Here is a 14,020-nt window from a genome sequence, read left to right as displayed (position 1 = left end):
GCTTCTGCTTGGGCTTTTGCTGTTACTTGCGAGTCTCATCTTCAATAACACCCTTGCATTTTCCCTTTATTTACCGAATGAGCCATTATTATCTGCAAAATTACTTAATTATTTGGACTCTTGACGCAAACATATTCGGCCAAGTTTGGCAGTTAGATTTTTATTTTCTCTAATTCCATCAAAATTAACAAAAATTATTCCCTTTAACTCTTTTTTTAATTCTAATTCTTGATCTTTAACTTAATTAATTATCTTAAAAATATCAAATTTATAATTTTTCTTCAGAAATTGATGAATTGGATAAGTTAAAGAAGGGGTAAATTACACCCATGGCCACTGAAACTTTACCATTTTAATATTGTGGTCACTGAACTTCAATTCTTAACAGTATGACTACCAAACTTTACACTTTTTAACACTAGTGGCCACTGCAACACCTCAAAACGACCGTTGACGGTCTCAAAATAAAATTTTTGAAGAGTTAATGATATTCTAAGGAACTTTAATTTTTGAAATTTTTTGTTTTGAGGTCATTTAGGTATTGTTTGGTTATGAGAGAGAAAGCTCCAATGGAAATAAAAAATGTGTTTTCATGGCAAATATCGTTCTGAACAACTTTAATTTTTGAATATTTTCATTTTGAGGTCGTTAACGGTCATTTTGAGGAGTTAGTTAAAATTAAGTAGCCACCAATATTAAAAAGTGTAAAGTTCAGTAGTCATACCGTTAAGAATTGAAGTGCAGTGGTCATAATGTTAAAATGGATGGTCATGGATGTAATTTACCCGTTAAAGAAGTGCCAAAGTTGTTAATTAGTAGATGAAAATGGAAAAGAAAAGAAAAAGAAAAAGAAAAAGAGAGTAACTAAGAAATCTTGAAGATCACAATAAAATAAATAAAAGTGTAAAAATAAGAAAGTCTTGGTTCACAAGTCAGCATTGTCATGATTATGTATATAAAGGCATGATCTCCTTCATTAAGAGCTCCAATCCCCCAAAATAAACTATTTTCTTTCCTCACAAAATTTGAAGAACAGGAGCAGCAGCATCTAACATAATTAACCAGGTATGCACCATTTTCCATTCAATCTTTCAAATCTTTACATACATTATTCTTTGATTTATATACATTGATATATAATTAAGTCTGTTTATAATGAGTTCATCCATGAAAAATAATTAATAATTTATTTGTTGGATTGCTTGTGGAATCCCAAAAAATATAACAAAATTGGCTAGATTGGTGTTCAAGTTTAGGCTGTTTAATTCTAGAAAAAGTAATGCAATTTTCTGAAAAAGGTAAACGATTTTGTTTGCCATATTTCAATCAGAATTAATCATAAAAACAAGTGTGAATTATAACTTTATTAATTTACTAAATCATATGCACTTTTTCTAATTTTTAACCTGTCTAGATGTGTAACATGTCTTCGAATCTAACAAAGTAAACTATAGGATATTAATTAAAATATATGTTAACGTATCGAATCGAATCGTTCATTATTTTTTAATATGGATTGATAATTTTCGTTAACCGTCCATGTATACTCTTATAATGTTTAGGGCCGGTTTTAATGGTGTGCGGGAAGTGCAACCGCGTAAAGCTTTCAAATGGTAGGGGCATTGTATAGAAATTTATCGTATTGATAGGTTTTTCAAGAGTTAAATTTTTTTATGGACTTTTGATTTATCAAAAGTTATTTCAAATAATTTGAGTGTTTTTTCAAATGTATGTATTGTTTATAAGATATTGTTGATTATATTTATCATTGTTGTATTTGCATAAATAACAGTTCTTGGACCCACACCCCGTCCAAATTCTGTCTCGTCTCAATTTTTATCAACAAAAATAAAGTTTTTCAAAAATAAAGTTACTTAAAATATATTTACGATCGACCATGTTATAAAAAAAAACATGATTTACTAAAAGATATTGATTATAAGAGTCTAGTTAATGATTTATTAAAAAAAAAAAGTGCAAGAATAACTATTTTTACTTTATTTTCTACTATTGAATTCTAAAATATTGTATTTTTTATTTTATTAGTTGGACAGTTTACTTAAGTTTTATACAATGCACTCGACCGACCCTAATAATATTTATTGTTGTTACTAGTAATTGGTAAATTTTAGCTAACTTTTCTTTAAAATGGCTATAAGTAGTAGTTTTTTTAATTCTAATGTGTTTCCAGAAATAAGTATACGTTCCCTCATTTTTATTTGTCCGACTCTTTAGTCATTTTGATAAAAGTTAAAGGTCAGATAACATCTAAAATGGAAAAGAAATACTCTTTTACCATATTCTTAATGAAAAAACATTTATTTTTCATATTTTATGCTTTTTTCTCACATAAACTTTCTATTTTATATTTTTTTCATGATTTTAATATCTTAAATATTAAGTAATTAATTGACTAATTTTATAATTTTAATTTAGTAGTATAGAAATTATTTCATTAAAAAAATTATTTTTTACAGCATTAAAAAGTATTTTAAAAATTATAAAATTAAAAGTAATGTAAGGCCTCGCTCACTCAGTTGCTGACTTCTATTCTACATACACACTGCCCTTGTTGAGCCCTCTAAGGCGCGTTGATATAAAAGTGTAAACATAAATTTTTACTTTTAAAAAACTTATGAATAAAATGAAAAATATAAATTTTATAAACATTTATTAAGATTCATAATAATACTTATTGTTCGTTTAAAATATTATATCAAATAATAAAGAAAAATAAGAATTAAAAATTGAAGAGAATAAATATAAATTGTTTTGTTTTGTTTTATAACTAATATATGTATATGTATAGAAATTTTGGTACATATATACTACATCAACTTCATTATAAATATTTAGGTTAAAAACAAAGATTAAAAGACAAGTTTTATATTTATATAAATGAAGATAATTTTGTAATTTCATATGAAAAACAAACCGAGCTTACTACGAGAAAACTTAATGACCTTAATATATATAATAACTAATAAATTGTTTACCCTATATTGATGAAAGTAGATTTAGGCGTATTTAATTGAGACATTAAATTATTGTTGTTGTGCGTTGTTGTTGTTATTGTTTGCTATTATTAGTGTTGACGCTAATATTGTTTGCTGCTATTAGCCAATATCTGATAAAAAGTATAATGAACTGTTATTGATAATAGGTAAGGTGTTTACTACAGTAAAACCTCTATAAATTAATACTCGATAAATTAATAAACTCTTTAAAATAATAATTTCTTCTGGTCCCGATTTGGGCCAGTTCAAAAAATAATCAATTTTAATAAATTAATAAGATAATAATTTTCTAGAACAACCCTTTATAAATACATTGTATTATTACCTCTATAAATTAATAATTTCTCAAATACATATGTGAAATATATATAGATATACATATTTAGGATAATTTAGCAAAAATATGAATCTATAGTATTTTGTTTTTTCTTAAAATTTAAATCTAGTTGAATTTCATCTCTAACTATTCTCAGTGCATTCAAAGGTGCCGGTATATCCTTGTCAAATTGTAACAAAAAATTGTAAAAAGTTGATGATACTATAATTGCTTCCTTTCTTGTGATTGGTTTCAAAGGTACCGAATCATCCTCACTTTATCCACAATTGAATTTTGCTTAACGCTCGACACAATTTCTTCTAAACTTGAGCATTCATTGTTTTCACCTGGATAATCCAATATTTGATTGACATCCATTGAATTGCGATAACCAAGCTGGACAATCATTCCCCAAGTTCATGAATGTCTTTAGTGGTTGCTTCCTTTAAATTCGTTGTGACAGATTCATAAGAAGTCTATTTTTGGTATGATTTGAAACAACATTCCACATAAATTTATATAGTAATTCATTAACTATGATACATTGAATATTTTTAACATAGATACAATGAACTTTCAAGTTCAGTTAACTTATATAATGCACATTTAATCTTATTTGTTTATTGATTTTAGATAAAAAAAAATTTATTTAAATTAGTAATTTAAACTTTATTTTTAAAAAAATTTAAAAATCACTCTATAAATTAATAATTATTAATTTATCGATTAATTAATAACTCTCTAAATTAATAAAATTTCATGGTCCCAACATTATTAATTTATAGAGGTTTTACTGTATAAACATCTTATAAAATAAATTATAAAAGTAAAAATATAATATAAAAAACTTAATAAACATAATCTAAATAATAATTTATTGGTTGTAATAAAATATTTTCTTTAATTATGATATTATAGAAATCAAAATAACCTTAACGAAAGAAACCTGCTTTGTGAAAATATATAAAACAATTTTATTAAAATTAAATAAATATTTAAAAAATTGTGGAAAACTCTAAAAAGAAAGTTTTTCGTACTCTAAAATACTAGTATTTTCTTATTTATAAACATCACCGAAAACTATATTTTTATTATTAAAATAAACAAAATTTGTCTTAAAAAAAGTTTCTTTTTCTTAGAAAAAAATATAAAAAAAAAGTTAAAAACAAACATTCCTTTAAGATATTTTTTTTCAGTTCAATGAACCTCCATAACAAACAAACATGTGATTATTTAAGATTAGTAGGGAGTAACTAGTCTCCATCAATTACCAAATAAACTACATTTTCGGTATTAAAAAAATTTACGCTCATAGATTTTTCTTTCAATAAATTATGAAATAGATATCTTTGATTCATCACTACTACCATATTTCCGTAGAAAGAAAAAAAAAATCAACAAATTATGAAAATAACTAGATCAGAGTTTTTCAAATATAATGGTTTTTATTTTACTTTCTTACTTTTTATTTTTTAAAACAATTTTTAAATAAAAATAAAAAATGGGGTCAACCGAGGTCCGGTTGAACCTTTCAAATCCTAAATTGAAGAATCTATAATTGGACCTTAACTATTAGCTTGAATTGTTAGTTAAAACAGTTTCATGATAATTCTTATTGAGTTATTAAAAATTAATAAACCCAGCATAATTCAGACCAGAGACCTAATCGGTTTTCGATCTGAGCAGCCAAACGGCCACTCTAGTTCGAGTCCGACAACATTAAACTGTATAGGATTTTTTTCAAGTGAAAAAAAGGTTGTGAGTTGACTTTTTACTGTGGTTTAAAAAATTACAAACAAGGTGTTATTTGCAATTCCCTCATAGATTATGTCAAAAATTGTTTTTGTGGTTTTTTACTCACAAGCGATTTAGACCAATTAAAAAAAAAAACCGACTTTACAAATTACTCATACAAGATATAATTTCGCAAATTTTTAAACCATAGAGGGTATTTGCAAACCAATGAAATTGTGTTTACAAATCCACTAAACCAATTTGTATTTCTTTCTACTTCACCCTTTTGTTCTGGTACATTTATTTCAAAATTGAATCTAAAATATCTTATCCAATCAGGTAGAAAAATAAATGGGTAAAAGTGGGCAAATCAAATCGTAAGTGATTTAAAGCAGGACGGTGCTTTCCTAATTAGTGATGATTAGTCACCGCCATAGCGTCAAATTATATGTTTCCTTTCCCATTATAAAACCTGTCTTCTTCCTCTTAATTACACTTTCCTTTCACTTCCATACATAAATACCCCCCTCTATCTCTCTCACTTTCTCTCTCTAAAAAAAAAACATTGCTTCCCGCGTTTTCCATCCCCCAATTCTCATAAATGTAATGCGTGCAAGCTTCACTCATATCTTAATGCTTTACCCTCCACCACCACCACCACCCCCCCTCTCCTCCTCCCCCCCTCCATAACGGTTTTTATTGTCTTTAAGCTTCTTCCTTCTTCTTTCACCTCTCCTTTTCCTTCCCCCATAAGAATTCCCCTTTCCTCTTCTTTTTCTGCTCACTTTTCAATCTCAATTCAACTAATTCATGATCTTCCTACAGGCCTAAACTCAAATCATGGGAAATCATACCAGCAAGAAGCAATCGGAAGGATCTTCTTCTATTAACGTCAACACCAATCTACATTACACATCTGAATTGACCTCCTACGAGGCGGCTTGTCGTCTTGATGAGGACTTGCAGTACTTTGACACCAGTCTTCAAGCTCGGACCAGTCATGTTATCAATACTCTCGCTGTTGGTGTTGAAGTTCGAGCGCTTTCCTTCGATTCGTTGAAGGAGGTGACGGAATGTTTGTTGGAAATGAATCAAGAGGTTGTGAAAGTTATTCTTGAATGCAAGAAAGATATATGGAAGAATCAGGAATTGTTTGAGCTTGTCGAGGAGTATTTTGAAAATAGTCTGCAGACTCTTGATTTCTGTACTGCATTGGAGAAGTGCTTGAAGCGTGCTCGAGATAGTCAGTTGTTTATCCTTGTCGCGCTGCAACAGTTCGAGGAGGAAAACGAGGCCGGAGGGAACGGGTATGTGAAGACGTTGGAGGGATTGAAGAACTTCAAGTCGGCAGGTGATCCTTTCACGGAAGAATTTTTCCAGATTTTTCAGTCTGTTTATAAGCAACAGATGTTGATGCTGGAAAAGTTGCAGCTGAGAAAGAACAAACTTGATAAGAAACTCAAGTACATTCATGCTTGGAGAAAGGTTTCCGGGATCATATTTGTAGCTACATTCGCTTCTGTCTTGATCTGCTCCGTCGTTGCAGCAGCGATGGCTGCACCGCCTGTTGCAGCTGCTCTTGCTGCTGCAACAGCAATTCCATTAGGCTCAATGGGGAAATGGATTGATTCACTGTGGCAGAATTATCAAAATGCAATGAAAGGGCAGAAGGAGGTGATTAGCACAATGCAAGTAGGAACTTACATTGCCATAAAGGATATGGACAATATCCGGGTTCTCATCAATCGCTTGGAAATCGATATTGAAGCACTAATGAGAAATGCAGAGTTTGCAATTGAGGAAGATGCTGTGAAAATTGCAATACAAGAGATCAAAAAGAAACTGGAAGCTTTTATGAAGCATATTGAAGATTTAGGGACACAAGCTGATAACTGCAGTCGAGATATACGACGGGCAAGGACTGTGGTTCTTCAAAGGATCATCAAACACCCTGTCAACTGAATCTGTTTAGACAGCACCAAAGTAATTTCTTAATTTCCATTTTGATAATTGTTTATTTGTTGTAATTATTTATTCATACATAATAGCGTTGCACATTTGTATTAAATGTTAAGTTACCTTTTAATTATCTGGTTAGTTGCATCATGATTTCTTGACTACTTAGAGGCATCATTGTGCTAGGTTGATTTCCTTATGATCTAACAGAAGTAAATTCAATATTCTGGAATTCTGATTCTCTCTTTTGATGCACAATAGAATAGAAGTGTTTGGTTAGAATTGAATTCCAGCTTCGGATAGCTTTTTCGGAAAGAAAATCAACTAACTTCTACTAGCAACATCAAACACTAACTTCTAATAGCAACATCAAACAATAAGCAGCTAACAGGAACACCAAACACAACTGAACCAAGAAAGCCTCCATAGAGTAACCATATATCTTAAAAATAACTGATAACAAGCACGAAGGACATTAGGTTTAGCGAATTGATGGATAGCTTGGGTTAATCGACTGCAAAATTAGAAATGATCACAAATCTAAAGCAGTTGATACGCTGAAGAAGACTTGGAATCCATACTTCTAAGCCAAATAAATAGTGGGGAAAAAATAATAATAACCTGTACTTGGCATACAAGTCAAGCACTGTGAGGTCTCTGTATGTCTGACATACAACTTTGCACAGGGAAAACAAACACAAAAAATGCCAGAGATGATTGGCAGAAATAACTTAAGCTAAAGGAGGCTCGGAATCAATAAAGCAAGTAATGTGGCAGATCAAGATGAATAAACACACCAAACTCAGAGAAGTTCCACAGTAAACCGGATGCAATATACCTAACCAATGAAAAAAGAGTTGCATACCACTTCATCAGGAAATGGTTGGTGTAAAGAAAAAGAATTACAACCAACTGACCGAAATCATAACAGAATTTCTCCCAAATTGGAGAATAACTCAACCTTTTATGAGTACCAAATACCAATATGTCCTAAAAAATCAAACTTCCAGACAGCATTTACTTGTACAAACACCTTGAAAGTCAGAGCTCTTGAAATAGATAATTCTACATCTTAACCAAGTCGAAATAAAAATGGAAACGAAGCCTACCAATATATGCTTATTTATACCAGCTCCATGTACATATCTATACTATAAGACATCATAGGCCAAGTGCAATTATAAACTTCTAGCAAATGCTTGAGATTTATTTCTAATTATAAGCAATTTGTACAACAATAAAGCTACCCATATAAAATGCATGCCACCACACAGAAGACTATTCGTACAGTCTTCAAATACCATAATCATCAAAATGCTGCAGATTAATTTAAAGGACACAATCATACTGCTGGAAAGCCGAAGAAACTAAAGTAATTCTCTATATGGAATTCACCTGGAAATATCTTTTAAAACATACTGCTAGCGTTCAGAAAACTAACAAGTTGCATAGGACGGAAATTGAAATTGGTTGCAGATGCCAGATAACAACATACCAAAGACACATAAATTTTGAACCAAATTGAGGAGAAAAAGGTGAAAAACATACATGAGCTAATCAACAGTGTTGCAGCCAGGAAATTTACAAGGCACTTCAGTGTTGGCAGGTCCCCTTCTGTACCTTCATGAGGGAAATGGCCCTGTGAGTAGAACTTAGAAAGTAGTTGGTCCTTTAGTTGGAATGTTTTCATCAACCAAGAAGCAACTTCATCTTCAGAAGTTGGTATTCTGTCAAGACCTATGCGCCTTATATGAATATGAACTTCAGAAGGATTCACACCAAATACATTGTCCAATAAAGTTGGGCACCGCGGTTTGTAACCAATGGTCACATCATAAACTGCAATGAGTAGATGCATTATGACAAAGATGTGCAGCAACTAAAACTTTATTTAAGAAAAGTCAAGCACAGTAATATCACGAGCTCAACAGTGACAATATATTCAACAAAGTATTTCATAAATGGAAGTTTCAGTAATCAAGTAGACTCATCCTTACTCTAATGTTTCTTAATGGATATGAGGAACCTCATGCATAAGACTTCTTTTACCTGTTTAGTAGTTTACATTCGTTCTTTCTCTGTTTAATTTCACAGCAAGCTACATTAATCTTCCAACCTTCTTCCTTTATATCAATGACTTCATTGAGTCAACGTTCAGATTCATGCAAGTCCTTCATGCACAAAAGTTACAATGATGTGCCCTAAAAGCTCATAAGCTCAAACCAAAACCACTGCCAATGTGAAAGTGGAAGAGAATGAAAAGAAAATGAAGCTAGAAGATCAGAAAAAGAAATTTATGAAGGGGAAAAAAGAGATGAAGCAAGAATGAAAGAGAGAGAAAACTGAATTTCTGCATTATTGTGCACCTATAGTTGCCTCACAACTTGCCAAACTTACAATTGTATACATCAGTTGCAGATTACTAGGCTTACAGATTGTTACAAATGTTAATGGACTCTTTAATAAAGTTAACAGCACTTATTTGACTGCTCAAGAAACTTAGTCGTCATATAAGCATTCAGTTGCTTCAAGTAATCTCCAATCCATCACTTTTCGTCATTCCTATGTTTCCCCTCAGTTTCCACAGACGATTATGTCAATGTTATAAATATCCTTATTAATAGGTAAGAGAAAATAACCAAGGATTAGATTCAGATTCCATATTGTTTCTCTGCCCTATATTTCCTGCAAAAATGTTATCTTACTATTGAACCATCTGTGCACAATACATGCCTTCATCAAAACGATAATTTGAAACTTAAAAAGCGTAGATGAACTACTATCAACTCTACTAATAGCATTAACTATCAGGCATGCAAAAAGAAGAAAGAATGACCTGCATCCAGAGAACACCTCAGATCTTCCAAGCAGGCAAAAAAGCCCTTTGTTTTTGGGAGGAGCACATGGTTCAGGACTGGTAATCCATTATCAGCAGCATATTTTTGACTGCGTATGCACTTCTGCTCACTGCAGAACCAAAACAAAAGAGAAAAATGGAGAACTGATTTGCATAACAAATATAACAAAAAAAAAAATTACCACAGCATGAAATTTAAATGCCCTTTGTCTAACATCAAAATTTAATATGAGATTGACTCTTCCCTGAGAGGAAAGAAGTGAAAAAGCGCAAAGGAAAAACATACGTGAAATCAGTTCCTTCTGGGAATAGAGCAAGCCAGAGTGGATCGTTGGGATCCTTAAAACTTGAAAGCATTTGGCGCAAGTTTGATTCATCAACCTCCCACTTCCTCTCCACTGAGATGAACTCCAAAATATGGAATCCCCATCCAAACACAGGTAATTTCATCAGACTGCTCTTGAGAACATACTTAATGTATCCCAACCGTCCCTTACGCCATGCAAGGTCCCACAGGTACATCCAGTCAACCTCTGTTCTGTGGTTTGCAATTAGCATAACACGTTCCTTTGCAGGAACAGTTTCACCAGAAAAAATGACTTTGGTTTTGTTTATCTTTTCAAATAGTATAGGCCACAAAGCTAGCCAAACACCAAAAAAAAAAGATGTTGCTTTCCTACTATAATGTAGGCTAAAAAATCGTAGTACAACAGCAGTCATAAAACCAAAATAAACTAGCATTATAAATGCTGTTATTAGTAGCATCAATAAACAAATGATACCCCTTATCATCCTTATTGGGGTCAAAGTGCGATGTGTTATTCCATCCCCAGAATCAATAGCTCCTCGGACTTCCATGTGCTCATAAATCTGAGTATTATAGCCTCAGTAAGATCTATTGCTGATAGTTACCTCCTAAAATCTTACCTTAAAGAATTTTTAACTTTCACTAGGAGATAACTATGCGAAGCTCAGTCATGGCTATGACAAAGATTCTATCCGGTGAAGCACACGTGTTGCTGTGTGTGGTCTCCACAACACAAAACACCCAGCAGTGACCCACTGTGGTAAAACAAAACCCCCTGAAGAAACAATTACCAATTAATGCAGCAGCAAATCAACAGAATAGTGCATGTCAACAAGCTATCTATAGAAGGATGTAAAGATGCTGCCACATGAATCAGATACATCTTTATTATTATTATAATTTATGTAACAATTTAATATATTAAACACAGAACCCTGATACGATTGAAAAGACTTACTAACATGTAAATAGGTTGACCAGTCCAACAGCTAAGAACAAAAGAAAAGACAAGAGGCATAACATTTATGCTCCAAACAGAAAAGATGTTTTAGTTACTTCAGTAAAACCGCAAAAAGTTCTTTACTACTGTGATCTCACTGCAAAAATATTATAATGTATAAACAAGGTTTCATACTTCATAGTCAGATTTATAAAGCCATTGGTATTTGGACCAAAAAGGAATCTTGCCAGAAGCACTTAAAGCAGAGAAATTAATAAATTTTTCCGCTGTTTTGTTGGATGGAATAAACTTCTTGCATGACTAAAATAGTTAATTTATACTAATTTTTAGTTTAATCTCCAATACCAAATATAGAATACAATATAAGGCACCTGAAATATATTAGCTGCCAATAAAGAAAGTCTATTTCTCATGTCAAACAAAATCCAAATTCAAACACCCAATAAAATATAGCATAAATCAAAATGTATTCTATTTCTTATGATATAAACATATTACACAAGCTACTATTTTCTCTATACACTAAATTACTAACAACAGTGTATCCTGCAGATCTGAACTTCACTTTCAGGTTTTCAGCTCATAAATGTAGAATGCCATTAGAAAAAAGGAAAAATATACTATTCTTGGTTGTAGAGAAAACAAAAGAAATTGAGCTTCATATCAAACTTAAGTATCGCAATAACATTATTTATCTGAGAAACACGTAGAAATCCGTTTGGAAATGCAAGAAAAATTATGGCATGAGTGAAGAGTTGAATGATCTATTCTAGGATTCAGAGAAGTCATAAAAATTTCTTGAGAAAGAAAGAGATTCTGAATAGCTATATGAATATTGGAAGAAGAAAAAGAGAAATGAAATTACCTTGAATGGATAATTTAACGGCGCAAAAAAGCCATGGCAGAGAAGGTTTGCATTTGAAATAGGACTGTCCTTGAGCTACTTGTGTTATGTGGCGATCAAATGAAACGTGTGTGTGGAGACGGTGAGTGACTGAAACAATGAAGCCTCTTGATCCTTGAAATTACAAAATTGCCACTGATTTTTATAATTCCACTCTCTTATTGGCTAAATTCATCCATGACCCGTAAAATTAAACTTACTAAGGCGGCTCTTGTTTGCTGCTGCCCTTAGCAGTTAGCAGTTAATGATAGGTAGTAAATACTAGTTGGTTTTTTTATATAAAGCAGCTGTTTCGAATATTTACCAAATGTTTTTTTTTGTTTCCTGTTTAGATTTAAAAGACAAAAAGCAGTTCCGAAAATTAAAAAGAAACAGTTATTAATTAGGTGATATCATGACGTTGGTATTTTCCCTACAGTCCCGTTTGTTTTTATTTTTTGGAATTATTTTTTATTTTTTAATTCTAAATAAGTGTTTAGTAAAATCATGAAACATCTATTTTTAGTAGAAAAAATAATCAATGTCAATTATCAGTAAACAGTTAACAGTAATAGTAAACCTGAAGAAATAAAACAGATGTGCAATGTGAGTTATATTTTTTCAAGATTAATTTGAATATATATGTGTTGGCGATATTTTCGAAATATCCCAATTTTCAACCTTGATACGCGTTGGCGGGGATTAAAAATGGTAAAAATAATGCGGGCGTGTCAGAGAAGCTAATTCTCAAAGGGTAAAATGGTAATTGAATAAAATAAATAAATAAAGTGCGCCTAAATTACTTGAATTCTAAACGAAAAGCGATTGACGACCGTTACAAGGACTGAAAATAAAAACAACGGTCTTAGGCCCCGACGTTACTTGACAGGTCGGTCGGAAAAACAATTTTTAAATATAAGTACCAAAAAATAAAGTAATAAAACGATACAAAAATATAATTTTTTTTTAATTTTCTTTTATATTTTTATTGATTTTGTAAATATTTTTCAATGTTTTTTGTATTACAAATAATAATAAAGCATGAAAATTACAACTTAAAAAGAAATAATAACTTTAAAGCTAGAAATGTAAATAAGTCACAAAAACAAATATGTACGGGATGAAATAAAATTAACCGATCTCATTGATGTCGTTGGGATGCGTGAAATTGAGGATTGGACCTCCAGAAAATCGGCTCGGGGCTGTTGCGTTGTCCGGGTAGTGCTGGGCGAATTTGAAGTAATTCGGAGAGTTCAGAGACTTGAACAGAAATTTACCACCAAGTCAGCAGCAAAATGGGACTAAATTGATGCTTTTGTGGGACTTTCGGGCTCAATTTCGGGAGCTGTAGAGGTCGGATTATAGCGAAACGAAGGCTAGTATTTAAAGTTAGTGTGCGAAGGAAGGGTTTAGAACTGGAATTTCAGAAAAAGATCGAGTAAATGAGTCGGAATAAATTATTGAAAATTAGGCGACAGAATAATTGTTTGATGGTTGAAAAAACCAAAAGCTTGATTCTGTTTCGTAGAGGGTACTTTAGGGGCGATTTAGAAGGCTATAGGATGTCGTTTTTTACGAAATAAAAATTGAGAATTCGAGACTTGATATCAATAAGGAGATTAAAATTAATTTGGGCTAAAAATGATCGGCTAACGAACTCTAAATAAAATTTGGAAAACGGCTCACCAGAAAAGTTGTTTGATGAATTTTTCAATGATGAAAAACTCAAAAGCTTGTTTCCGGGTCTTTTTAATTGATTGAGATCAATAAAAAGTTTCTAAACATGATTTGGAATAGGTGTGCAAACTAAGAATGACTCGAAAATGGGGTTTTGGTGATCTTGGTTTCACGGAAAATGTTTGAACCTTTGAAGAACATAACAATGGTGAAATTTGATTTAGACTAAGAAAGCTTGAACCGAGGATTGGGTGATGATCTTACTGACTTAACTAAAAGATTGCAAGAAACGATTTGAAGATTGGTTGATTA

General features: G+C 31.5%; 2 protein-coding genes across 2 annotated transcripts; one reads left to right on the top strand and one right to left on the bottom strand.

Annotated features, from left to right (window-relative positions):
* The first annotated feature begins 1,005 nt into the window (after positions 1-1,005).
* Positions 1,006-7,173, top strand: LOC136208576 (UPF0496 protein At4g34320-like). Its single transcript, XM_065999573.1, has 2 exons — positions 1,006-1,065; positions 5,893-7,173. Exon 2 carries the CDS (start codon positions 5,908-5,910, stop codon positions 7,027-7,029), a length of 1,122 nt encoding a protein of 373 aa, XP_065855645.1. The 5' UTR covers positions 1,006-1,065; positions 5,893-5,907; the 3' UTR covers positions 7,030-7,173.
* Positions 7,174-8,387: 1,214 nt separating this feature from the next.
* LOC136208575 (probable 1-acyl-sn-glycerol-3-phosphate acyltransferase 5) lies at positions 8,388-12,122 on the bottom strand. Its single transcript, XM_065999572.1, has 4 exons — positions 12,014-12,122; positions 10,167-10,962; positions 9,860-9,990; positions 8,388-8,862 (listed from the first exon to the last, which is right to left on the bottom strand). Exons 2-4 carry the CDS (start codon positions 10,736-10,738, stop codon positions 8,432-8,434), a joined length of 1,134 nt encoding a protein of 377 aa, XP_065855644.1. The 5' UTR covers positions 10,739-10,962; positions 12,014-12,122; the 3' UTR covers positions 8,388-8,431.
* Positions 12,123-14,020: the final 1,898 nt, after the last annotated feature.

Source organism: Euphorbia lathyris, chromosome 10 (assembly GCF_963576675.1).
Source record: "Euphorbia lathyris chromosome 10, ddEupLath1.1, whole genome shotgun sequence".
Lineage (NCBI taxonomy): Eukaryota > Viridiplantae > Streptophyta > Magnoliopsida > Malpighiales > Euphorbiaceae > Euphorbia > Euphorbia lathyris.
This window is presented reverse-complemented; position numbering and strand designations above follow the sequence as displayed.